The following is a 24,393-nucleotide window of genomic DNA, read 5'->3' as shown; positions in this document are numbered from 1 at the left end:
TTTTTAAATTTTTTTTTTGTATTTCATTTATAAATTAAATAAATTATTTTGTATATCTTTACATACCTGTACTGTTTGGGTAAAATCTTTTGATTCAAATGTTACACATTCCATGTGGATTATCGGTATAAAACATATGTATTTTTTATTAGCTCACTATCCAATTAAATATATGTACTTTATCAGTCTGTCAGTTTGTAAGTAAAATAGCTCGAATGAAATTTTATAAAAAATCTAACGTGAACAAAATTAAAAAAAAAAAAAAACAATAGGAAAATTATCAAACCTGCTGTTTTTAAACATATTAAATTTGGAAAGTAGTACACGAAGAAGCTAACATTGTCAGTATGGCACAAACATTGGGAAAACATTTTGATTTCAAATATTTTAGAAACTAAATGTTTATTTCATGGGTGTATATGTACATACATACATAGGTAAGCGTTAGATTTCCTTGGTTGTTTAAACAGAAATGTTAATCTGCGTTTGTGGGCTCTTTGAGTGTATAAAAATGTTTTAAACAAGATAGGAAGATAGCTTATATACCCTTGCAGTCATTAAATATGTCTAACAAAATACAAAAAGGCTAAACAGCATCAAATCTATGACGATTTTTGTATTAATTTGATATTGATATAGTCGTCCGATTTTGATGAAATTTTATTTGTAACTCAAGACTCCATAGAAAACTCTATATTCAAAAAATCATGATTGTCTGATGAAAAACAACGAGGTAATAATTTTATTTCCGTTATTTCTATATAGATTTTTCGATCTTTCCTATGGCAGCTATGTATATGATATAGTACTCCGATTTTTATGAAATTTTTCCTCGATTTAAGAGTATTTAAAAAACTTTATGTTCCAAAAATTATGCTCGTGGCATTAAAAACAACGACATTATAATTTTTTTCCATTATTTATATATATATATATTTAGATCTCTCCTATGGCAGCTATGTATATGATAGAGTTATCCGATTTTGATAAAATTTAATCCGAAATTCAATAGCAGTTAGAAAACGCAATCTGAAAGAAATAAAGTCGATCTGATCAAAAAAAAACGGAGTAAGAATTTTGTATTTAATTCTCTCGTATGGGAGCTATCGATATAGTCGGCCGATCTGGCTCGTTCCGACCTATATACTGCGTGCAACAACTAGACAACTTTTGGGAAAGTTTCAGCCAGATAGCTTTAAAACTGAGAGACTAGTTTACATAGAAACCGACAGGAGGACAGACGGACAGACGTACAGACCTATTTGGATTCTGATCGTGATGCTGATCAAGAATATATATACTTTATGGGGTCTAAGGTGTCTCCTCCACTGCGTTGCAAACTTCTGAGTGAAATTATAAGACCCTCTGCTCTGCAAGGGTATGAAAATTGTTATTAGGCGTACTTTTGCACCATGCCTAAATATTCGAATCAAAATGAAATTCACTGCACACACTGCGTAAGCAGAGCCTATTTGGCCTATAGTCGATTAGTTTTGCACTTTGACTACAAATTTATTGAATCACATTGTATTCATTGCGAATAAGTTTCCCACTTTGAACTCAGGTTTTCAGTGAATGTTTATTCTGGTCATTTGTCGTTGTTATGAATTTTACAAGCACTATTATAATCAGCTGTGTGACAGGAGAAGGGGTTGAGCTTAAGAGTTACGAGGGGGATCCAATCCAGTTAATACAGCTCCGACTTCTGCATGACGGCGGTGACCAGCGCCTTGAACGCGTCTTCGATCATGATGATGTGTAGCTGGGCGTCCCGGTACGAGCACAGCTTTGCGCTCTCGGTGAGGGGCATCTGCATGGTGGTCACGCCCAGGGACGACTGGGAGTGCAGGCTGCGGCCGGTGGTCATCAGGATGTTGACGCAGTCGTCGGCCAGGATGGGGAACGTCTCCACGAAGCGCACCATAGCCGGCAGAACATTCCGCAGAAACTTGCACTTGGCCGAGGCTGTCAGCAGGGACAACGTGGTCTGGATCACATTTAGGCAGAACTTGGAAACGCCCAGGCTCTTGGGTATCGAATAGTTGAGGACCAGGTGGGAGGTGAGTTCAATAGTGAAGATCTGTTTGTCCATCTCGGTGACGTTCAGGAACTCGTGGACAAAGTCAATGCAGATGTGCATTGACGGCACACTGGCCACAATCATGGGGATGACGGACTTCGGGTACGTCTGGAAGTGCACCAGTTTGGCCAGCGACGGCTCCGAGATGAAAGCCTGGTGCACGTAGGTCCCAATGATGCCCTGTATCTCGCGCAGCTCTAGACGCGAAACCCGGTCCGAGGCCTTGTTGGCCATGTACTCGAGCACCTCCAGCAAAATGTGCACGGCAGCGCTTTCCTGCGAGGCGATCAGCGTGGTCTTCAGCTCCTCCCGGTCCGCGTCCGTCTGCACCAGGCCGTTCTTATCCAGCACCTGCTTCTGCTGCATGTGCACGTTGAGATAGGTCTTCGAGGCAGCCAAGCTGCCTTTAAGGATGCGCAGCAGGATCATGAGCAAATACGGCGAGCAGAACACCGAGCGGGGGCAACTGATGGGCGAGGAAGCAGAAAGCGATGTTACATACGCCGCGTAAAAGCAATGTGGAACTCAGGGGTACTCACCTCAGCACCTCCATGGGCTCAAGCAAGCTCTCGTTGGCGAAGCTCCTCCGGTTAATCGAGTCCGAGCTGTTGGTGATCGCGCGCAGCGACATGATCCACAAGGTGGTGGGCAGCACGGCGTTCAGGCGAAGCCAGATGTCGTTGTACAGATCCTTGATGTAGCGCGGCACCGACTTGGCGAACACCACCGGCAGGTGCTGCACTAGCTGCTGGCCGTACTGCGCCTGCGTCTCCGGCGGCATCTGAAGCAGCTGCTTGAAGACCCGGATGGCGAGATGCGGCTTCGTCTGGATCGCGGCCAGCGCCCGGTCCAGCTGCTCCGGCTTGAGCTCCCGCTTGCTCACCACCACGGTGGCACTGCCCTGGGCCAGGTTGTGCTCCTCCAGCCAGTCGTCCACCATGCTCAGGTGCGGGTAGTTGGAGATGATCAGGCGCAGCAGGGGGTGGAAAAGCGATAGGTAGTCGTGGTGGTAGTGGTGCGCCTTCTGCAGCAGGTATTTCAGGGGCAGGCCCCCCAAAAAGTTGTTCGAGTACTCCTTCTGCTTGCGTCCACCCAGGGCGCTGAGGTTCATCAGCCGAGTGTCCTCGTACAGCATCAGGTAGTAAATCATCAGCAGCTGGGCAGTGAGCGGGCAGTGCACCTCGATCTGGTTCAGCTCGTCGCTCTCCACCATCGGCGGCAGTTCCTCGGCGAAGAAGGTGAGCTTGGACGTGCTGAACACGTGCAGGATCTCGGCCTCGGTGAAGGGCCTGTGCATGTGGTCGATGTTCACCTTGCCCGTGGGGTTGGGTATTATAAGCGTGTTGACGAACACCTCCACCAGAGCTGGCATCACCGGATGCACCGGCCTCACCGAGCTGCATATCTGCTTGAAGATCCACGACTTAATTGGCACCTTGTGCTTGAGGAAGGTCCTCGACTTCAGCAGCTGGTGGATGCAGTGCACCGGCAGGTAGCCCGGAATGGTCCCGTTTAGGTTAGGCGTGACGGGCACGCGCACCGCGTGCAGGGCCACCACCTGCTCGGTGAACAGGTCCTGCGTGAATAGCTGCTTGATCCGGTTAGTGCTGTTCGGCCGGATGGGTATCTTCATGGCCAGCGTGGAGCAGACCATTTCGCTGATGGCCGAGATCTGGTTGCTGTGGAAGTGGATCGCCAGCAGCAGGAGCATCTCACCCAGCGAGGTGCTGGTGCCAGAGCGCTTGCAGAAGAAGGCATCCTCGCGAATCAGCCACTGAAGCCACTCCACCGCCTTGTTCTCCAGCGGAATGGTGGACACCAGCGAAGGACAGGCGATGAGCATGCACAGTGCCAGCGTCACGAACCGCACTCCCGAGGGCGTGGCCTGCGGACAACTCGTGACCAGCTGGGACAGGGCGTTGATCTCGTCGTCGTTGAACTTCAGCCCACCGATCCCGCGCAGCGCGCAGTACAGTCGCAGCAGCACCGCGCCCTGCAGATTGAAGTCGCGCAGCTCCGCCGCATTGGCCGTCGTCTGGACCACCTTCTGGAGCAGCTCCACTCGCACCAGGTTCAGGGCGTCACCCTTGCGCTTCTGGCTGGAGCGGATGTAGACGGCGAACCAGGAGCGCAGGTTCTGGTCGTTGCCCAGCAGCAGGCCAGTGAGGAAGGCTATCTGTGGGATAGCAAAGTTTAAATTGTTATTGTTTTGCCAAAGGTTCGTGTACGGCCGCGAAACAGAAGAGGATAGCAATATGGCCTCTCTCGAATTGCTTCATACTGAAGGGAAAAAATGAAAATAATGTTTTAACTACAAGGTTTACAACCAGAAAGCTATTTAATTGGTTCTGGGTAAGTTAATAAGAAAAAAGTATATGCTCTACAGAACCAAGTAAATTTGATTAAAAAACCTGCAGTTCGATCTTTATAGATATAACTTTTAAAATTATATTATCGTAACGAATTGCTGCATTTTGACCAAGTGTATGGTATTAAGCTTCATCGAAGCAACAAAATTGAAGCTATGACGTTTTTTCAACTAATTTTGAATAGTTTTCGTCAACCTGTGCGCTGAACACTTTTCAAGGATTAGACGCCCTTAAAACGCTGCCCGATGCTTGCAATGGTTTAGTGGCTTTTTTCATTTTCATCATTTTCCGGTCCGATAATGTAGAGTTTTTATGTTTACCCCTTGTTTTATGTAAAAAAAGGTTAAAAAAAAGACAATTTGATACTTTAAGCTGGAAAAAGTTATACCATGCCACTCAGGGGATAATAATAAAGGTGTTAAAAAAAAAACTGGCCAAATCGGTGAAATTGTGCCAAAATTTCCAATTAAAAGCAAGTGTGCCAATAATTTTGTTCAGGAAGATTCGGCACTTGTTTTCGTTATTTTAATTTTAAAAATTAACTATAAGATGTAAAATATTAAAATAAACTTGGTTGTGTTGTTAATTAATTATATTATGTAAATATATTTTGTTTTATATTAATATCCCCATGTTAAGAGGTCAAAGTTGAACAATCCAACTGTGCCAATAATTATGTTCGTCACTGTGTACATTGTCGAAATTCGTAATTCCAAAGTCGTTAGAAAACTCCATCTGCCAAAAATTATAACTGTATGGTAAAAAACAACGAAGTTATGGTTTTTTCTCAATTATTTGATTTTCCGATATCTCCTATATGAGCTATAGATGTAGTCCGCTGATACATTCTGACTAATATGCACCTGCAATAACTACACATCTTCTGGTAAACTTTCAGAGATATTGCTTTGAAAATTAGGAACTAGTGTGCGCAGAATCAGACAAGTGGACAGGCTGACAGACGTACATGTCTAGATCACCTCAGCTGATGATTTCTTTTCTTAGCCTGCTTTTAAAATTTTGGTAGACAGAAAACAACGAGGGGTGTTTTAAAGATAGGTTTGTTGAGATTGAACAACCTTTACGGTGCCCGACACTACTATTGGTCCCCACGCAAATATTACCCTACTCACCAGATCCTCAGGGTGCTTGAGCGTGAGCTTGAGCATAAACGACGGCACCTTTAGCATTTCCACGCACATGGACCTGTTTGCCAGTGCCTGGGAGGGATTCATCTCGCTGAGCCCCATGAGCAGCATCAACCGGTGCTTGCCGTCGCTGCCGTCCTCGTCACAGTTGGCAATCACATGGGAGACGACGTCGCGATAGCAGTCGGGGAAGTTGGCCACCAGGGCGCAGATGATGCGGTACCCGTTGGGCACGTGGACCAGAGCGTCCGTCAGCTCCAGGATGTTGAGCAGGGAGGGAAGCTCGGCCAGGGCAATGCACAGTATGTCTACCACCTCCTCCAGGTAGATGCCGTCGTCCAGCATCTCCGAATGGGCGGGAGGCTTCTGCTCGGAGACCTGCTGCTGCAGGTTAAAGATCTCCGAAAGCACCACGCGCACCTTGCGCGCAACGTCCGCCCGCTCGAAGCCAAGCGCAATGCCTGACTGGAGACCGAACTCATGCTGCTGGCCCTCAAAAAAGGCGGACTTCTGCCGCGCCTGCAGCTCCTTCTTCAGCTCGTTTTCCAGTTCATGGTAGTTAACCTGTAGGTAGGACACAATGCTGTTCACCACCTCGATGCCGATTAGCACTGCCAGGATCTGTTTGCGGGACTCCATGGACGACTCTGTGTTGTCCAACGGCGACAGCAGGCTCATCCGAACCAACGACGGCAGCACCGGGCGGATCTCCGCCTCCGGGTAGCTGGCCAAAAGGGTGATATCCAGGTTCTGCATGGCGCAGAAAACGCGCGGCGACACATCGTACAACTTAACCGGCATCTCGTCCTCGTCTTGTCCCAACTTGTTGATCCTGGCGGTGCTCGTCCGATGGTCTTGCCGCTATTTGGCCTGGCCGGCGGGGTTTCCGTGCTGGAGATGCCGGCACGGATCTTCTTTATTCTCGACGAGCGGTATGTGAGAAAGGCAATGCCGGAGAATCCGAGAATCCTCTGCAATCCGCATCAAAAAGTCAACACTCGGTGTCAGTGTGCCCAGGTTGCAAGATCCGAAGATATACGTTTTAAAACTGACTAACATAGCTTAATGCAAAATAATTTGTGGGTGTTATATACTGAATATACTGAAAGACATTAATGCCCAGAATGTCAAAAGATAGCCAGATTCAATGCCAGACATCCATTTAATCAAATATTTAAAAATATTAAGCGGTCATTATTAATTAATATTATTAAAATGTTAAATTAAGCAAATAATATTTATTTTGTGATGTCATAATGTTTTTAATAAGCAAAAAAATATGTATATGCAAATTATGTATAAATGATATTTAACCTGCAATAACAACACGACTTTTGAACGAGATTTTTTCAATACTGAAAGACTATTTTGAGTGATGCTGATCAAGAAATATATGTTTGCATACATATATATGTACAAAATTCTGATTTAAATTAATAGTTAAAATAAAATGTTGTTTCTGTCCAGTTTAATTATATTAAGTACTATACTGAGCGTCAACACCAATGGCTTAATCGATTGAAATCATACCAAACATGTTAAGCAATTTTAAGGGCAAAAGTGTACATTTACGTATTATTTTTTAATTTTGTTTCGAATCCTAAGTTTTTTGCTCCCCCTTTTCAAAACATAGTATCTCACATACACACATATGTGTGTAATTGCTAATTGCAGATCTTATAAGTTTAGTAAACACACAAGCTATTTTATAGCCATATCACTGGACACGGCACGATACGGTCACACTGCGCAGTCGGCGTTTTTTAGCGACATCTCGCGCTGGTTCACTTCGTTCACTCGTTCGCAACGCGATGTTTTGAATACATACATTTTTTCCATTCTCGCCAAGTGAAGTTCATCCGCCAGACCGAAGATTTTTAGTCAAACGTGCTAAATCTATGAAATTAACTGTGTTTTATGAATCAATTAGGGCGAGCAGATCTGCAAAATTATCGAGTAGGTAAGTGGAAGACGCCGCAGTGCAGTGAAAACGGCGCGAAAAGCGAGCCGAAGCGGCCAGAAAAATGTGAAATAGACCAACGCCCAAGTGAATAGGCCACGAAAAAGGAGCCACCAATAAAAGCCAGAAGTGGCAAAAGAGAGCGGAGTGCAAAAGTATCTAACGATTGCGAGTGTGTGGGACAGAGAGTGCGGCCGAGAAGTGTGCTAAATATTTTACAGAGTGATTTTGCTACATATGTACATAATAAAAACATCATCGATTAAAATTGCCTGCTAACTCATATATTTTGCCGCTGTCGACGTCGCTGCCGACACCTCTGCCTCTGCTGTCGTTGATGACATCATTCGGTTTTCGGTGAGAGCGCGTAGCGTGCGTGAATGTGTGTGTGCCTCATTACTGTAATCGAATTGGACGTGTGTGGCTCGCATTTTTTTTTTTTTTGTATCTTAGACCAAATGCATAGATGTTTAAGCCAAAATTAAGTCATAGAACAAAACAAAACAGTGCAGTGAAAAGGAGCGCAAGCCTTAAGTAACACTTGCGTCAGTTGGTGATAAAAACGAAACCCACGGCTATCGCCTAATCGGAGATATATATATGTATATCAAGACATTTGTGTGTTTGTGAGTTTATGAAATACAAGCGGTCCGCTCTTTTCTTCCTCATAGATACGAATACGCCTATGCACTTGGCTGAAATACAGTTACGTGCTCACCAACACTAAAAATAGGCAACACACTCCCCACTCACTTTGCCCCACCGCCTTCCCCCCTTATACCACCCCTCAGAGGTCACGAGTTGAAGTTTCTTTTCGTGAAAAGAGAACACTTCAATTCACCAATACCCAGGCGCATGGAGTGAAAACTCATAAATCCATATAGCTGCACTTGCTCAACGTGTGTTTGTTTGTTTGCGTTTCACCTTGTTGTTGTTTGTGACAAATCACACACGTACAGTTGTAAACACAACACACAAACACATATATACGTATGGCAACCGATTGATCGCCGAAAACTCATTAACTTGGTCATAAATGGCAGGGAAAACTGGTTTTCCCTTAACTGAACTCAATTTTGGTGGTGGTTTTATATCCAAGTGTCCAAAGTTGAACTCTTGGCCTGTTTAATTGAACTCACAGTTGCACACACATCCATATCCACGCCCCGCTCTCTTTCGGTCTCTCTCTCTCTCTGTGATGAACTCACTCAAAACAAGAGGATCGGCCATCATAATTAAGTCTTGAAAGCACTAACAATCAAAGGGGGTGTGCAATGGGCACAGAGCTAGCTTGCGAGAGCGACTTATGCAGTTTCCACCCTCGCTTCTCTCCTTGTCGCTCCCACTTCTATTTCAAATGCACCACCTTTCAGATACATAGATACACTCGCGCGCTCTGTCGCTCCAGTTTTGTTGTTTTTCGCTCTCGCTCTCTCAATGTTTTAAGCTTCGTTTTAATAAAAATATTACGTAATACGAAGATAGAAGCTGCGTGTGTGCGTGTGCTGATTTTGCTTTTGTTTGTTTTACCAATTCTCGTACTATGGTTGTTATTGTTGTGGTGGTGCTCTCATAAAATTAGTACAAATGGAATTAGTAGCTTAATTGTGGAGAAAAAAGAAGAAGAGTAGGAGGATAATTAAAGGGGTAATAGACAACTCATAGGTTTTGTTGTTGTGTGCGTAGAAGGGAATGACCCCAGAACCTGTGCAAATGCGAATGGGAATAAAGGTCAAAGGACATTAGCACAAAAACACACTGTTATACACAGCCGAGAAAAAGTTCCCTTTTATCAGTTTTCCCATTTTTGACCTAGGTCGGCTCTGTTGTTATGTTTTTTTGTGTACTATACTTGAAAAATAAAAATAAACAGTTTAATTAAACGAATTATATTGTGTGTGTCAAACAATGAAGCTCTCGAAACCTAGATTTAAAATTTACAAGAACTTGATTAAAAATATTACAAAAAGTACACTATAAATGTGTATTGATTTTTCGCTACTAAAATTTAAAGGAATCAATGAAACAAATTTAAAGAGTTGAGTATCATAACAAAAATTTAATTTTAATTTAAAAGGATGTTATCAATAGAAATTAGATTAAAAATAATTTTAATGGGGTAACCCATTTAAGCCAGAGTAAGAAATCTGAAATAACTATTGAATTAATAATTAATATGAATAAAGCGTAACTGCAATGACGATTAATTTCAGATTTATACCCTTAAAGTGTTAAACTAAAATGTAGTTCTACCTACTTTGTTTTCCTTATTTAAAATGTGAAAGCCGGGAGAAAGTACAGCGACGAGCAAACAAAAATAACATTTAACGGAAAAGTCCGGCCGAGTACTTGGCTCATTTTCACTGCAGCCCAAAAGCTTGCAAAAGTGTGAAAAGCGCTGCGATGTGTGAAACTGAATGGATTTTCGAGGGCCGTCCACCGTGTGAATAGGTCACATAATTACATATCGCTGGCTACGTCGATAAAGCGAAAATACCAGCAAACATACATACATACATACATACATACGTGCTCATGCAAATGGGTAAAAACATACACATTAAAAAAAAATTGTGATGAAAATGGAAGCTAGTCCTATCATGGTTTATTTAAGTGTGTGATGTTTACCTACAGTTGAGGTCATAAAGATAGTAAAGCCAAAAAGGCAGAGTTAAAACGTTAGTTATTCACCGTCAAATAATGATTCGGTTTTGAGTTCACAATAAATAATTAATTTGTAATTTTATTTTAGACATAAGATTACTTTAAGGGACAAAAATTACTATTTAATTTAATGTGAATATTATCACACGACAGATACAAGCTTGATAAGGGTTCCCAGAGAACCATTTGAGTCTGAATTACCAATTAAATGTCAATTAAATACGATAACCTCTGGTGCATTCAAAACTAAACGCCCGAACGAATTAAACCCGCATCTAAAAGAAAGCAATCCTCTAATAATTAGCTACTTGTTATATGTACATATATATAGTAGTTATAAATTTTGGTCGCGCCACCGACTGAGCTATATATATGTACATAAATACTATATTTCGTTTTGTGTGCTGTTTCGATGGTTTTTGTGAATTGAATTTCCTGCAATTTCACGGTTTTCCATTTGAATCCGGTTGGGGGAGAGCCCCCCAGTTTTATGTTTCCATTTTTTTTTTCGGCCACGGAGTGATGTAATCGCGTTAGTCGCAATTGCGATCGGACATTCTAGTGGTGACCCCGGCGACCCGCGTGACGCCATCCCAACCAAGCCCAAAAGTGAAACGAAATGAACGAAATGAATCACCAACGAAATGAATCGCTGCTGTCAACTAAACTCTAACCTAACCGATTTTCCCAACGCCTTTTCCAGCGATTCTCTTCTGAAGGCAACACATTCGGTTTGGACTTAAAGGATAGACTCGAGGAAAAAACGACGACGAACGGGGAGTGGCGAGCTCCCGTGAAACGAAACGAAACACCAGACACCAAACACCAGACATCAGAAGACACCCTCCTAGACAGATAGACGGAGAGGCACTAGGAACTACAACCGAACACGATAGCACTGTGGAAACCGTAGGTCCCCATAGGCCATGACGACGGACATTTCGATTGTTCGCTGGGATCCCAGCCAGGGTCCTGGCAACGAGTACATCGACGAGTACGAGTACGATGGCGGCAACTCGAGCTCGCGGCTGTTCGAGCGCTCCAGGATCAAGGCGCTGGCCGAGGAGCGCGAGAGCGTACAGAAGAAGACCTTCACCAAGTGGGTGAACTCGCACCTGTGCCGCGTTAACTGCCGCATCGCCGACCTGTACGTGGACATGCGGGACGGCAAGCACCTGATCAAGCTGCTGGAGGTGCTCTCCGGCGAGCGCCTGCCCAAGCCCACCAAGGGCAAGATGCGCATTCACTGCCTGGAGAACGTGGACAAGGCGCTGCAGTTCCTGCGCGAGCAGCGCGTCCACCTGGAGAACATCGGCTCCCATGACATTGTCGACGGCAACGCTTCCCTCAACCTGGGCCTGATTTGGACCATCATCCTGCGCTTCCAGATCCAAGACATCACCATCGAGGAGGTGGACAACAAGGAGACCAAGTCGGCCAAGGACGCCCTGCTGCTCTGGTGCCAGATGAAGACCGCCGGCTACCACAACGTGAACGTGCGCAACTTCACCACCTCGTGGCGCGACGGCCTGGCCTTCAACGCCATCATTCACAAACACCGTCCGGACCTGGTGCAGTTCGAGAAGCTCTCGAAGACGAACGCCATGCACAACCTGAACAACGCCTTCGACGTGGCCGAGGACAAGCTCGGCCTTGCCACGCTCCTCGACGCCGAGGACGTGTTCGTGGAGCACCCGGACGAGAAGTCGATCATCACGTACGTGGTCACCTACTACCACTACTTCAGCAAGCTGAAGCAGGAGACGGTCCAGGGCAAGCGCATCGGCAAGGTGGTGGGCATTGCCATGGAGAACGACAAGATGGTCCACGACTACGAGCACTTCACCAGCGACCTGCTCAAGTGGATCGAGACCACCATCCAGTCGCTGGGCGAGCGCGAGTTCGAGAACTCGCTCGCCGGCGTCCAGGGCCAGCTGGCGCAGTTCTCCAACTACCGCACCATCGAGAAGCCGCCCAAGTTCGTGGAGAAGGGCAACCTGGAGGTGCTTCTCTTCACCCTGCAGTCCAAGATGCGGGCCAACAACCAGAAGCCCTACACGCCCAAGGAGGGCAAGATGATCTCGGACATCAACAAGGCCTGGGAGCGGCTCGAGAAGGCCGAGCACGAGCGCGAGTTGGCCCTGCGCGAGGAGCTCATCCGGCAGGAGAAGCTGGAGCAGCTGGCCGCCCGCTTCGACCGCAAGGCGTCCATGCGCGAGACCTGGCTGTCGGAGAACCAGCGGCTGGTCAGCCAGGACAACTTCGGCTTCGACCTGGCGGCCGTGGAGGCGGCGGCCAAGAAGCACGAGGCCATCGAGACGGACATATTCGCGTACGAAGAGCGCGTCCAGGCGGTGGTGGCCGTCTGCGATGAGCTGGAGTCGGAGCGCTACCACGACGTGAAGCGCATCCTGCTGCGCAAGGACAACGTGATGCGCCTGTGGACCTATCTGCTGGAGCTGCTGAGGGCGCGCCGCATGCGGCTGGAGATCTCGCTGCAGCTGCAGCAGAACTTCCAGGAGATGCTCTACATCCTGGACAACATGGAGGAGATCAAGCAGCTGCTGATGACCGACGACTACGGCAAGCACCTGATGGGCGTCGAGGACCTGCTGCAGAAGCACTCGCTCGTCGAGGCCGACATCAACATCCTGGGCGAGCGCGTCAAGGTGGTGGTGCAGAACTCGCAGAAGTTCCTCAGCGACGACCCGGAGTCGTACAAGCCCTGCGACCCCGAGATCATCGTCTCGCGCGTCCAGCAGCTGGAGGACGCCTACGCGGAGTTGGTCCGCCTGGCCGTCGAGCGACGCAGCCGCCTGGAGGAGAGCCGCAAGCTCTGGCAGTTCTACTGGGACACCGCCGACGAGGAGAACTGGATCAAGGAGAAGGAGCAGATCGTCTCCACCGACGAGGTGGGCCACGACCTGACCACCGTCAACCTGATGCTCAGCAAGCACAAGGCCCTCGAGTCGGAGATCACCTCGCACGATCCCCAGCTGCAGAACGTGGCCAAGGTCGGCTCGGAGCTGATCACCGAGGGCCACTTCGGGGCGGACCGCATCAAGGACCGCTTGAAGGAGATCCTCTCCAAGTGGGACCACCTGCTGGACCTTACCAAGTACCGGCGCCAGCGGCTGGAGAACGCCGTCGAGTACTTCCAGCTGTTCGCCGACGCCGACGACGTGGACAACTGGATGCTGGACACGTTGCGCATTGTCTCCAGCGAGGACGTCGGCCGCGACGAGGCCAACGTGCAGTCGCTGCTCAAGAAGCACAAGGACGTCGCCGATGAGCTGAAGAACTACGCCGAGGTGATCGACGCCCTGCACAAGCAGGCGGAGAGCCTCAAGCTCAACGAGGCGGAGAAAGCGAACGTGGACAAGCGGCTGGAGGCGATCGACAACCGGTACAAGGAGCTCACCGAGCTGGCCAAGCTGCGCAAGCAGCGCCTCCTCGACGCCCTCAGCCTGTACAAGCTCATGTCGGAGGCCGACGGCGTGGAGCAGTGGATCAAGGAGAAGACCAAGATGCTGGACACGATGACCCCGGGCAAGGACATCGAGGACGTGGAGATCATGAAGCACCGCTTCGAGGGCTTCGACAAGGAGATGAACGCGAACGCGTCCCGCGTGGCCGTGGTTAACCAGCTGGCCCGCCAGCTCCTCCACGTCGAGCACCCGAACTCCGACGAGATCCTGGAGCGACAGAACCACCTCAACCAGGAGTGGTCGACGCTGCGCGAGAAGGCCGAGGCGAAGATGGACGACCTGAAGTCCGCGCACGGCGTCCAGACCTTCTACATCGAGTGCCGCGAGACGATCTCGTGGATCGAGGACAAGAAGCGCATCCTCACCGAGACCGACAGCCTGGAGATGGACCTCACTGGCGTGATGACCCTACAGCGACGCCTCAGCGGCATGGACCGCGACCTGGCCGCCATCCAGGCGAAGCTGTCGAGCCTGGAGCGCGAGGCGAACAGCATCGAGGACGAGCACCCGGAGGAGGCGAAGATCATCCGCGAGCGCATCGCCCAGATCGAGTTGATCTGGGAGCAGCTGACACAGATGCTCAAGGAGCGCGACTCGAAGCTGGAGGAGGCCGGCGACCTGCACCGCTTCCTGCGCGACCTCGACCACTTCCAGACCTGGCTGACCAAGACCCAGACGGACGTGGCCTCCGAGGACACGCCCACCTCGCTGCCGGAGGCCGAGAAGCTGCTCAACCAGCACCAGTCGATCCGCGAGGAGATCGACAACTACACGGAGGACTACAAGAACATGATGGAGTACGGCGAGCGGCTGACCTCCGAGGGCAGCACCTCGGACGACCCGCAGTACATGTTCCTGCGCGAGCGACTCAACGCCCTGAAGGACGGCTGGGAGGAGCTGCACCAGATGTGGGAGAACCGGCAGGTGCTGCTCTCGCAGAGCCTCGACCAGCAGCTGTTCAACCGCGACGCCCGCCAGACGGAAGTGCTGCTCAGCCAGCAGGAGCACTTCCTCAGCAAGGACGACACGCCGGTGAACCTCGAGCAGGCCGAGAACCAGCTGAAGCGCCACGAGGCCTTCCTCACCACCATGGAGGCCAACGACGACAAGATCAACACGCTGCTCCAGGTGGCCGACACGCTGGTGGAGAAGGACCACTTCGACGCGGAGAAGATCGGCAAGCGGGCGGAGAACATCACCGGGCGGCGGGACGACAACCGAAAGCGCGCCCTGGACCAGCACGAGAAGCTGAAGAACCAGGTGAAGCTGCACGAGTTCCTGCAGGACCTCGAGGAGCTGGCCGAGTGGGTGCAGGAGAAGTACGCCACCTCGCAGGACGAGTCGTACAGGAGCGCCAAGACCATACACTCGAAGTGGACGCGCCACCAGGCCTTCGAGGCGGAGATCGCCGCCAACAAGGAGCGCCTCTTCGAGGCGGAGAAGTCCGCCCAGGAGCTCTCGAAGGAGAAGCCCGAGTTCAAGGACGTGATCGAGCCGAAGCTCAAGGAGCTGGCCAAGCAGTTCGACGACCTGGAAGTGCACACCAAGGAGAAGGGCGCCATGCTGTTCGACGCCAATCGCGAGGTGCTCGTCCAGCAGACCTGCGACGACATCGACTCGTACATCACCGATCTGGAGAAGCAGATCGTCAGCGGTGACACCGCCAACGACCTGACCTCCGTGAACATCCTGATGCAGAAGCAGCAGGTCATCCAGACCCAGATGGCCGTGAAGGCCCGCCAGGTGGAGGAGATCGACAAGCAGACCGAGTACCTGCAGAAGACGGTGCCCGAGGAGAAGATCGAGCCGATCGTCGTGAAGAAGACCGCCGTGCTGGAGCGCTTCGAGAAGATCAAGGCGCCGCTGCTGGAGCGCCAAAAGGCACTCGAGAAGAAGAAGGAGGCCTTCCAGTTCTGCCGCGATGTCGAGGACGAGAAGCTCTGGATCGACGAGAAGCTGCCGGTGGCCAACTCGCCCGATTATGGCAACTCGCTCTTCAACGTGCACGTCCTCAAGAAGAAGAACCAGTCGCTGGCCACGGAGATCGACAACCACGAGCCGCGCATCAACGCCATCTGCAACAACGGCCGCAAGCTGATCGACGAGGGCCACGAGGACGCCAAGAAGTTCGAGGCGCTGATCAGCGACCTCACCCAGAAGTGGCAGGAGCTGAAGGACGCCATCGAGAGCCGTCGCAAGCACCTGCTGGAGTCCGAGAAGGTGCAGCAGTACTTCTTCGACGCCCAGGAGGCCGAGTCCTGGATGAGCGAGCAGGAGCTCTACATGATGGTCGAGGACCGCGGCAAGGACGAGATCAGCGCCCAGAACCTGATGAAGAAGCACGAGAACCTGGAGCAGTCCGTGGAGGACTACGCCAACACCATCCGCCAGCTGGGCGAGGTGGCGCGCCAGTTCAGCGGCGACGACATCTCCTCCGGCGACGCCGTCGCCGTCAAGCAGTCCCAGCTGGACAAGCTGTACGCCGGGCTGAAGGACCTGGCCGGCGAGCGGAGGGCCCGCCTCAACGAGGCCCTGCAGCTGTTCATGCTGAGCCGCGAGGTCGACGACCTGGAGCAGTGGATCACCGACCGCGAGGTGGTGGCCGGCTCCCAGGAGCTGGGCCAGGACTTCGACCACGTCACCCTGCTGTCGGAGCGCTTCAACGAGTTCGCCCGCGACACGGAGGCCGTGGGCGGGGAGCGCGTGGCCAAGGTGAACGGCATCGCCGACAACCTCATCCAGGCCGGGCACTCCGACTCCGCCACGATCGCCGAGTGGAAGGACAACCTGAACGAGTCGTGGCAGGACCTGCTGGAGCTCATCGAGACGCGCACCCAGATGCTGGCCGCCTCCCGCGAGCTGCACAAGTTCTTCCACGACTGCAAGGACGTGCTGGGCCGCATCCTCGAGAAGCAGCACGGCGTCTCCGACGAGCTGGGCCGCGACGCCGGCTCCGTGTCGACGCTGCAGCGCAAGCACTACAACTTCCTGCAGGACCTCACCACGCTCTACTCCCAGGTGCAGCAGATCCAGGAGGAGTCGGCCAAGCTGCAGGACGCGTACGCCGGCGAGAAGGCCAAGGAGATCACCAACCGGGAGCAGGAGGTGCTGCACGCCTGGGACAATCTGCAGGCGATGTGCGACGCCCGCAAGCAGAAGCTGGCCGACACCGGCGACCTGTTCCGCTTCTTCAACATGGTGCGCATCCTGATGATCTGGATGGAGGACCTCGTCCGCCAGATGAACACCTCGGAGAAGCCGCGCGACGTGTCCGGCGTGGAGCTGCTGATGAACAACCACCAGAGCCTCAAGGCCGAGATCGACACGCGGGAGGACAACTTCGGGGCCTGCATCTCGCTGGGCAAGGAGCTGCTCACCCGCAACCACTACGCCTCCGCCGACATCAAGGATCGCCTGCTCTCGCTGAGCAACAGCCGCAATGCTCTGCTCCGCCGCTGGGAGGAGCGCTGGGAGAACCTCCAGCTGAGTAAGTACAACCTCTTTTGTGGTCCTCTGTGATTAACATAACTGATCCCCCCGTCCGTCCACTCCATTCCGAACAGTCCTGGAGGTGTACCAGTTCGCCAGAGACGCTGCCGTGGCCGAGGCCTGGCTGATCGCCCAGGAGCCTTACCTGCTCTCCTCGGAGCTGGGCCACACAATCGACGAGGTGGAGAACCTGATCAAGAAGCACGAGGCCTTTGAGAAATCCGCAGCCGCCCAAGAGGAGCGCTTCAGTGCTCTTGAGCGTTTGACAACAGTAAGTGTTCTTTGCGGCGGGAACACGTATAACGTATATTACGTTCACTTCGCTTTCAGTTTGAGCTTAAGGAGATGAAGAGGCGCCAGGAGCTGGCGGAGGAGGCCGAGCGACAGCGCATCAAGGAGGAGCAGGAGGCCAAGGCCGCCTCGGAGGCGGCGGAACAGGCCAAGCGAGAGGCTGAGCGGCGCGACGACGTGGACGTTGGAGCCTCGCACGACGATTCAGGTAAGCGGCTTACCCATCTTAACCATCTTAAGTGGAATATAGAACATGGGATTGTTGAAAATACTGGGAACACTACACGAAAAATGCCCTTAAAACTGAGCATTTGGTCCCTCATTTTGTGCACTGCACGAGGAGTATGTTCAACAATACCATATCATAGTCCAGCATCCCTCCCCCAATTCCATTTCCATTTGCATTTCCGCATCCAAAGCCAAACCCACATCCATATCCACATCCCCGTTCCTCCCAGCCGCACTGTCACTGTCAACTTGCCCGTGTCCTCGTCAAGATAGCAATCAAGATCCCGCCTCCAAGACCAAGACCCAGACCAAGACCAAGACCAAGTCTCCGAGTCCAATCAAATAAGACAATTTATCTCTAAACGTTCTCTGTCATTCACTCATGCCTACTAAACCAAACTCAAACAAACTCACCCTGCCACGGATTAACCAACCAACTAACCAATCAACCCGTGAATTAACCCGTGAAGCCGCCAAAGACACGGCCGTCGAGTTCGAGCGCGTTGTCGAGATCCAAACAGGTATAACCGCACGTAAGCTAGGCGCAGACCAGCATCTGGTATCTGGCATCTGGCATCTGGCACACGTGGTCCCATTGGAGTTACTCATTCGTTTGTGTTTGTGTTTTAATTTCTTTGGTTGTTGCCCCCTGCGATTCGGAACTGCAAACTAATCCCATTACGTGTGCTCCCCAGAACGAGGCGCAACTCCAGCCGCCGGCGAGGGTCACGAGGGCTACGTGACACGGAAGCACGAGTGGGACTCGACCACTAAGAAGGCCTCCAACCGATCCTGGGACAAGGTAAGCTTGAATCCTGGCTTCACCACATAAGCTTCAATTTGAACCTATGGCTCACACAAATGTGTGTTTCTTTCACAGGTTTACATGGCTGCCCGGGCCGGACGCATTTCGTTCTACAAAGATCAGAAGGGTTACAAGAGTAATCCCGAATTGACCTTCCGCGGCGAGCCCAGCTACGACCTGCAGAACGCTGCCATTGAGATTGCCAGTGACTACACCAAGAAGAAGCACGTGCTGCGAGTCAAGTGAGTAGAGCCAGAGATTTGCCAGCTCAGACTGAAACTAACGAGACTTCCTTCCCCGACGACCTGCAGGCTCGCCAACGGCGCCTTGTTCTTGCTGCAGGCCCACGACGACACCGAGATGTCCCAGTGGGTGACCTCCCTGAAAGCCCAGAGCGACTCGACGGCGGTGGCCGCCAGCAGATCCCAGACCCTGCCAGCCACCTCACAAAAGGACGAACCAAAGCGCAGATCGTTTTTTACTTTAAAGAAAAAGTAAACTAACACCCGTAAGGCCGTAAACCATAGGCAAGAGCAGCTAATTAAAACAAAACAAAACAATGACGAGGAATGATATAATACAAAACGACAAAAATTATACAGCAAAAATTAAGAGGAAGCAAATATATATTTTTTTTTCATATATTTAAACTTATTTCGTAATGAGAAAAAAACAAAAACCGACAAAAACTTGCAAGAGAAAAACGAGCAAACGTAAACAATTATTATGCTTATCAAATTTGCACGATAAATACTGCTATTATGATTAAACGTATGTATCTTATTTATTTAAACAAATACAAAGTAATATAAAGATAAAAAAATACAAAAACCACAAAAATTTGAGGAAACCAACTCGTGTATGCATTTCAATGTATTCGATAAATAAACGAAATATTCCTTTAAAGTACACCAATTGCCGACGAATTGATCAGTTATCGTCGCTCTCGTTTGTGGCAAACGAAGTTCGGTATCCAGAATGGAGGTCACTCGACTTGGTTCCAAAGATTACAAGTTGAAGTGGAGTCGAGGTGCCTAATGGTGCATCGGGAAGCAAGTGGAAGCAAGCCAGTGGCGGCTACGAACTCTTCTTGGCGGTCCTCGGGGTGATCAGCAGTTTGGTTAGCTTGTTGAAGGGGATCTCGAAGAGGAGCGTCATCACAATGGCCATCACGTAGCAGATCGCCGAGTAGGATATGGTAAACAGGAGCTGAATTAAGCGGGAGATATAGTATAGCAGTTATGCGGTTACACCGAAAGGTATACAGTTCCTTCATAATCTTAATGCCATGTAGGAGCCATGGGAATCGATAATAGTAATTATGGGTTGGGTAAAGAAACTATGCTAATATTATAACTAGAAGGGAACTGTACTTCAAGGAGCACTATACTAGTATAATACTATATACTCGTACTATACTATATATCGGTATCAACCAATTAAGGAATCTGTACTCCTACGAACACCATATGTACTCGAATGGTTGACAGACTTACCGTGATGGTGTTGTCCGGCAGGACCTCGCTGCTGAAGGTGTGGTAAAAGTGGATGATGACAATGGGGTTCAGCAGGTAGATGGCGTAGGTGAACCGGCTGATGCGCTGCAGCGCCTCCGACTGCAGCACGTCCAGGAGCCAGCGGGTGGGGGCGCAGCAGTCGCCGTGATCCGACCTGGAGCCGCAGACGATGAGGTGGCCGGCCAAGGTGGTGACCAGCAGCCGCATCACGACGTACATGGGGCCGATGGGAGGCAGCCGGTCGCCGGTCATCTGGCGCAGCACCCAGCCGATGGCCAGGGCGGAGGCCAGCTTGTCCCAGGGGCTCGGCAGGAGCTGCTCGACGGGCGAGGCCAGGCCCCTCACCTGGCTGTGGGCGAAGGCGCCGCCCACCAGGTAGGCCTTCATGCGGACGAGGGGACTCGTGTAGGTCCACTGGTTGGTGGCGTACAGCTCGTCGAAGCGGTAGTCCGTGCCCCGGAGCTGCATGACGAGCACCGCGCCGAGCGTGCCCCCCACCAGCAGCAGGTAGGTGGTCCAGCGGACGGCGCGCGGGTGCTTGGTCTGCGCGAAGAGCAGGAGCGTGGCGAGCATGTGCAGCTGCATGTCGCAGGCCAGCGACCAGGTCCACGAGCCGCACATCTCCGGGAGGGGGAACAGGTTCTGCATGAAGAGCACGTTCCACAGCCCGTGGCGCCGGCACAGCTCGTCCTGGGGATCGGCGATCTGCCGCACGGACACCTGCCGCTGGTACTCCACCAGCACCACGCCGCCCAGGATGACCACGAACTGCAGCGGCGCCAGGCGGCAGTAGCGGTGGACGAACTGTCCCAGGAGGCGGCGCCCGTTGCCGTGGACTCCGTCTCCGGCAATCTCCTGCTGCCGCTGCTCGTCCTTCAAGAAGTTCTGGACTGTCAGGTACCCGCTGCGATCGTGGACGAGACTTTTGGTTACTGGTGCTTGGGTGTTTGGGTGTTTGGGTTCGGAAGGTGCCACTGAGAAGTCCCCGACCTACTGAGCACTACAAGACCGCTTTTGGCTCAAGAAGCTGAAGAAGCCGCGGTTCTTATGCGAGTCCCTCGTATATTAACACAGAAAGTCTATACATAATATTATCTATCAGGCATCAGGATCAGATCTTGGTGCAGCTATCAATGAATCTGTGTATGTATTCCTTACTCATTTGTCTCCGCGGTGCATATGAAACTCTAGTTTAGAGTTAAGTTCAAGTTGATTGATTCGAAAACGAGTACAAACTTATAAACTCTCCAGATTACAGAGACTTATTGAGCAGTACACGAAGTACAACAGAAACCTAAACAACGTGAAAATGCAAATATTACCGCACATATTTAGCTACATTTTCAGAAGAAAAATATTACGAAACTAGATTGGTAGGAGTATTGAAAAAAACATTTCCCCATAAAGTTCGAAATTCAATTAAAACAGCTATGAGTTTTTGAATTAAATCTACATTTCACTTCAGTTTTCCGGAATGGTGTTGTATAACACAACATCATTTTATCGAAGTCTCTAGGGATATAGAACCATTCTCAGTCCAATCTGAAAATGTGCATTACAAGTCTATGGCATAACGTCTAAGTCCAATCTGAACAAAATACGCATAGCGCAAAGCAAGATTTTAAGATCGATTTGTACTGCCCCCTGGTTCATGAGAACCAGAGATATTGAAAGAGATCTCAAAATCCCAAAGATTGGCGATGTTTGTCGAACGCATGCTGAAGACAATTTCAGACGCCTTGGCTCGCATCCTAACTCCCTGGCGATGAGGCCAACTAGGAGACCAACGAGAAGAAGACTCAAAAGATACCACCTACATGACCTTCCATTAATATATATTTAATACCCTTGAAGACTGATCTAATTAAATTACACACGAATAGAATTAATGTATAATCTTGTACCATCCCTTTGTTAACCCCTATATTTAAAACCTGCTCAAGCTGCCACATAGGTAGCAATATACCCGTTAAATAATAAATATGCACTTTTTACTTTTTTACTGAAAAAAAGGGATATAGAACCATTGGAAACAGTTCTAGAAGTATGCTTCAAAAACGGAAACGGAAAGTATCTCGCTGTCTCCGAAGACAGATTGTGGCGTGAATTCGCAAGCCTTTCCAAGCGGTTTTACTATAGATCTCTGCATGTGACACCCGATGTTTGAGGATGCTTGAACACTGACTAGTTTTTGTACTGAGTAAGCACCTGCCCGTTCAGAGCTCCCCTGCCCCTGAGGGGCGTCCTCACCTGACCACGAAGAAGATCTCCACCATGCTGGGCCAGTAGGAGTGTCGAATGAACATGGAGCCCGCCTTGCTGAGCATCTCGCCCGAGGGGTCCACGGAGGCGTACTTGTACCAGACCACGTGAAAGCCGATCAGGGCGAAGGCGGTGATCACCCGCAGCCCGTTGATGACCCGGTTCTCCTGGCCGGGACTGGCCGGCTGCCAGGCCAGCTGCCAGTTGCTGGTCACGTCGAAGCAGGCCAGGATGCGGGAGTGCCGGCCCAGGCCGATCGAGGCCGCGGCGGTCAGCAGCAGGGTTCCGCCCGCCACCAGGGCGAACAGCCGCACAGCTCCGCTCTGGAAGAAGTGCGGCTCCAGCTGCGGCTTCTTGGCGTAGGCCAGCTGGGCGTCCATCTCCCAGCTGCGGAAGGTGCTCCCGGCGGCCAGGGACCTGCGGACGAGGCGCTCCACCTCCGGGACGTCGCAGCTCCGCGGCAGACAGAGCCCGACGTGCAGCAGGGGCCTCCGCCTGAAGGACACCTGCAGCTGCCACGGCGAGTTGGACTCGATGTAGGCCACCACGTAGTCGAAGGCGAAGGGCGACACGTCGCGCAGCAGATGGCGACTCCCGGCGGTCATGTCCTGGAGCACCGGCTGGTGAACTGCGCCGCAGGTGAACCGGCTGCCCAGCCACGAATTCTGGCCCATCATGAAGTTGGAGAAGCCCTCGCCGGAGGCATCCAGAGCTGGCGAATTAAACTTGATTTTTAAAATACGTAGTCCAAACTCTGTATGTAACAAATTCACTTTAGCTGAATTTTACATTTACATTTACATTTTAATTATACATCGGCATTCCTTGCGAAATGAAGCAATCCATTATGTTAATTGCTATATAGTAGGCAATATACGAGTATGTCATTCAAAATAGCAAAAGAGTCGTTTATCATACCATTAAGTGCTGCTCTTAATTTCAATTTTAAGCCCAAACTTTAATTCAATTTATTATAAAATTATGGTATATGGTATGTAATTTACATTTTACATTTATGGTATACTTGGTTTTATTTGACATTTATAACTTTGCAGAGGACTCTATATCGGATTGCTATAACTTGTAGTTGCTATAGAATAGACTGAAATCTCTATAAGAAAATAATGAAGTAAAGATTATAACCTCGTTGTTTTTTTTGCAACGACTCTTAAAGTACAAAAAAACATGAAAGATACTATAGCTGATATAGTAAGACTAACAAATGTAATGGAATATTCCATATAACTGAAGAAGTACACACATACAGTACACCATGTAGTTGGACTAACAAACGGAAACCATTTTAAATAGAACTTGTGCAACAAGTTAAATATCACATCTTGTTATAGCTTTGGAAATCACACAAGGTGTGGTGAGTCATTCAGCTTGTCCTTTCGCACTTACCCTTCAGCGCCCAGGACTGTCGGCTCTCCCAGGCACTTCCCAGTTCCACCAGCTGCTCCTCGCACGCGGACAAGGTGGCATTTTGATGTCGGGGAACCATTCGCACGAGGTCCTTTAGCAGGGATCTTGATTCACATCCACCATCATCCGCGAACACGGCGAGTACTTGGGCCAGAAGCAAAAGGATGAGCATGATTGCGATCGGCGGATTGGTTGTTTGGCGGATCGTCAGATCACCTCAGTGTGCCTCCACAGACGAGGCGCAACTGGCTCGGTGTCTCGGATGAATCAGATTCTATACAACCCGCACAACCCTGCTTACTTAAGCCCCAATGATCCGTGACGATCTCCAAGATACGAACAGTCTTTTTTATGGTCTTGAGCTCGTCTCTACTTGGCATGGATGCGAAAACGCTAGACTTCCCGACTGAGGTTTACGCAGCAGAAACATCCAATTCGAACAGCTTAAATGCCTAAAGTTACAACCCGAAAATAAACTCACTCATTACTCGGAAATTAATGCTTATACCCTTGCAGAGGGTATTATAATTCTGGTCAGAGTTTTGCAGCGCAGTGAGGTAAACGGAAGTATATAAATTCTTGATCTGCATTGCCATCTGAATTTATATACCCATGTGCATCTGTTTGTTTGTCCGACTGTCTGTTTTCATCTAAACTATATTCTATA

General features: G+C 49.9%; 3 protein-coding genes and 1 long non-coding RNA gene across 5 annotated transcripts; 2 read left to right on the top strand and 2 right to left on the bottom strand.

The window, feature by feature from the left end:
• Positions 1-1,560: 1,560 nt before the first annotated feature.
• LOC108092796 (integrator complex subunit 2) lies at positions 1,561-6,413 on the bottom strand. The gene is made up of 3 exons (XM_017192567.2): positions 5,583-6,413; positions 2,620-4,256; positions 1,561-2,546 (listed from the first exon to the last, which is right to left on the bottom strand). The coding sequence occupies exons 1-3, from the start codon at positions 6,396-6,398 to the stop codon at positions 1,688-1,690; spliced, it is 3,312 nt and encodes a 1,103-aa protein (XP_017048056.1). The 5' UTR covers positions 6,399-6,413; the 3' UTR covers positions 1,561-1,687.
• An 891-nt stretch (positions 6,414-7,304) lies between these two features.
• LOC108092785 lies at positions 7,305-10,978 on the top strand. Its single transcript, XR_001771450.2, has 2 exons — positions 7,305-7,557; positions 10,925-10,978. It is a non-coding gene; the product is annotated as an uncharacterized LOC108092785 (long non-coding RNA).
• Positions 10,979-11,028: 50 nt separating this feature from the next.
• Positions 11,029-19,431, top strand: LOC108092782 (spectrin beta chain). Of its 2 annotated transcripts, XM_017192538.2 has the most exons (7): positions 11,029-17,196; positions 17,273-17,469; positions 17,529-17,697; positions 18,188-18,238; positions 18,413-18,519; positions 18,598-18,764; positions 18,834-19,431. In XM_017192538.2, exons 1-7 carry the CDS (start codon positions 11,148-11,150, stop codon positions 19,018-19,020), a joined length of 6,927 nt encoding a protein of 2,308 aa, XP_017048027.1. In that variant the 5' UTR covers positions 11,029-11,147; the 3' UTR covers positions 19,021-19,431. The 2 variants fall into 2 exon arrangements, with proteins under 2 accessions (XP_017048027.1, XP_017048028.1); XM_017192539.2 differs by lacking the exon at positions 18,188-18,238.
• On the bottom strand, positions 19,282-24,017 carry LOC108092784 (O-acyltransferase like protein). The gene is made up of 4 exons (XM_017192541.2): positions 23,706-24,017; positions 22,290-23,013; positions 20,019-20,943; positions 19,282-19,731 (listed from the first exon to the last, which is right to left on the bottom strand). Exons 1-4 carry the CDS (start codon positions 23,896-23,898, stop codon positions 19,600-19,602), a joined length of 1,974 nt encoding a protein of 657 aa, XP_017048030.1. The 5' UTR covers positions 23,899-24,017; the 3' UTR covers positions 19,282-19,599.
• Between the last annotated feature and the right edge of the window lie 376 nt (positions 24,018-24,393).

This window comes from Drosophila ficusphila, unplaced genomic scaffold (assembly GCF_018152265.1).
Source record: "Drosophila ficusphila isolate 14025-0441.05 unplaced genomic scaffold, ASM1815226v1 contig_197, whole genome shotgun sequence".
Lineage (NCBI taxonomy): Eukaryota > Metazoa > Arthropoda > Insecta > Diptera > Drosophilidae > Drosophila > Drosophila ficusphila.
This window is presented reverse-complemented; position numbering and strand designations above follow the sequence as displayed.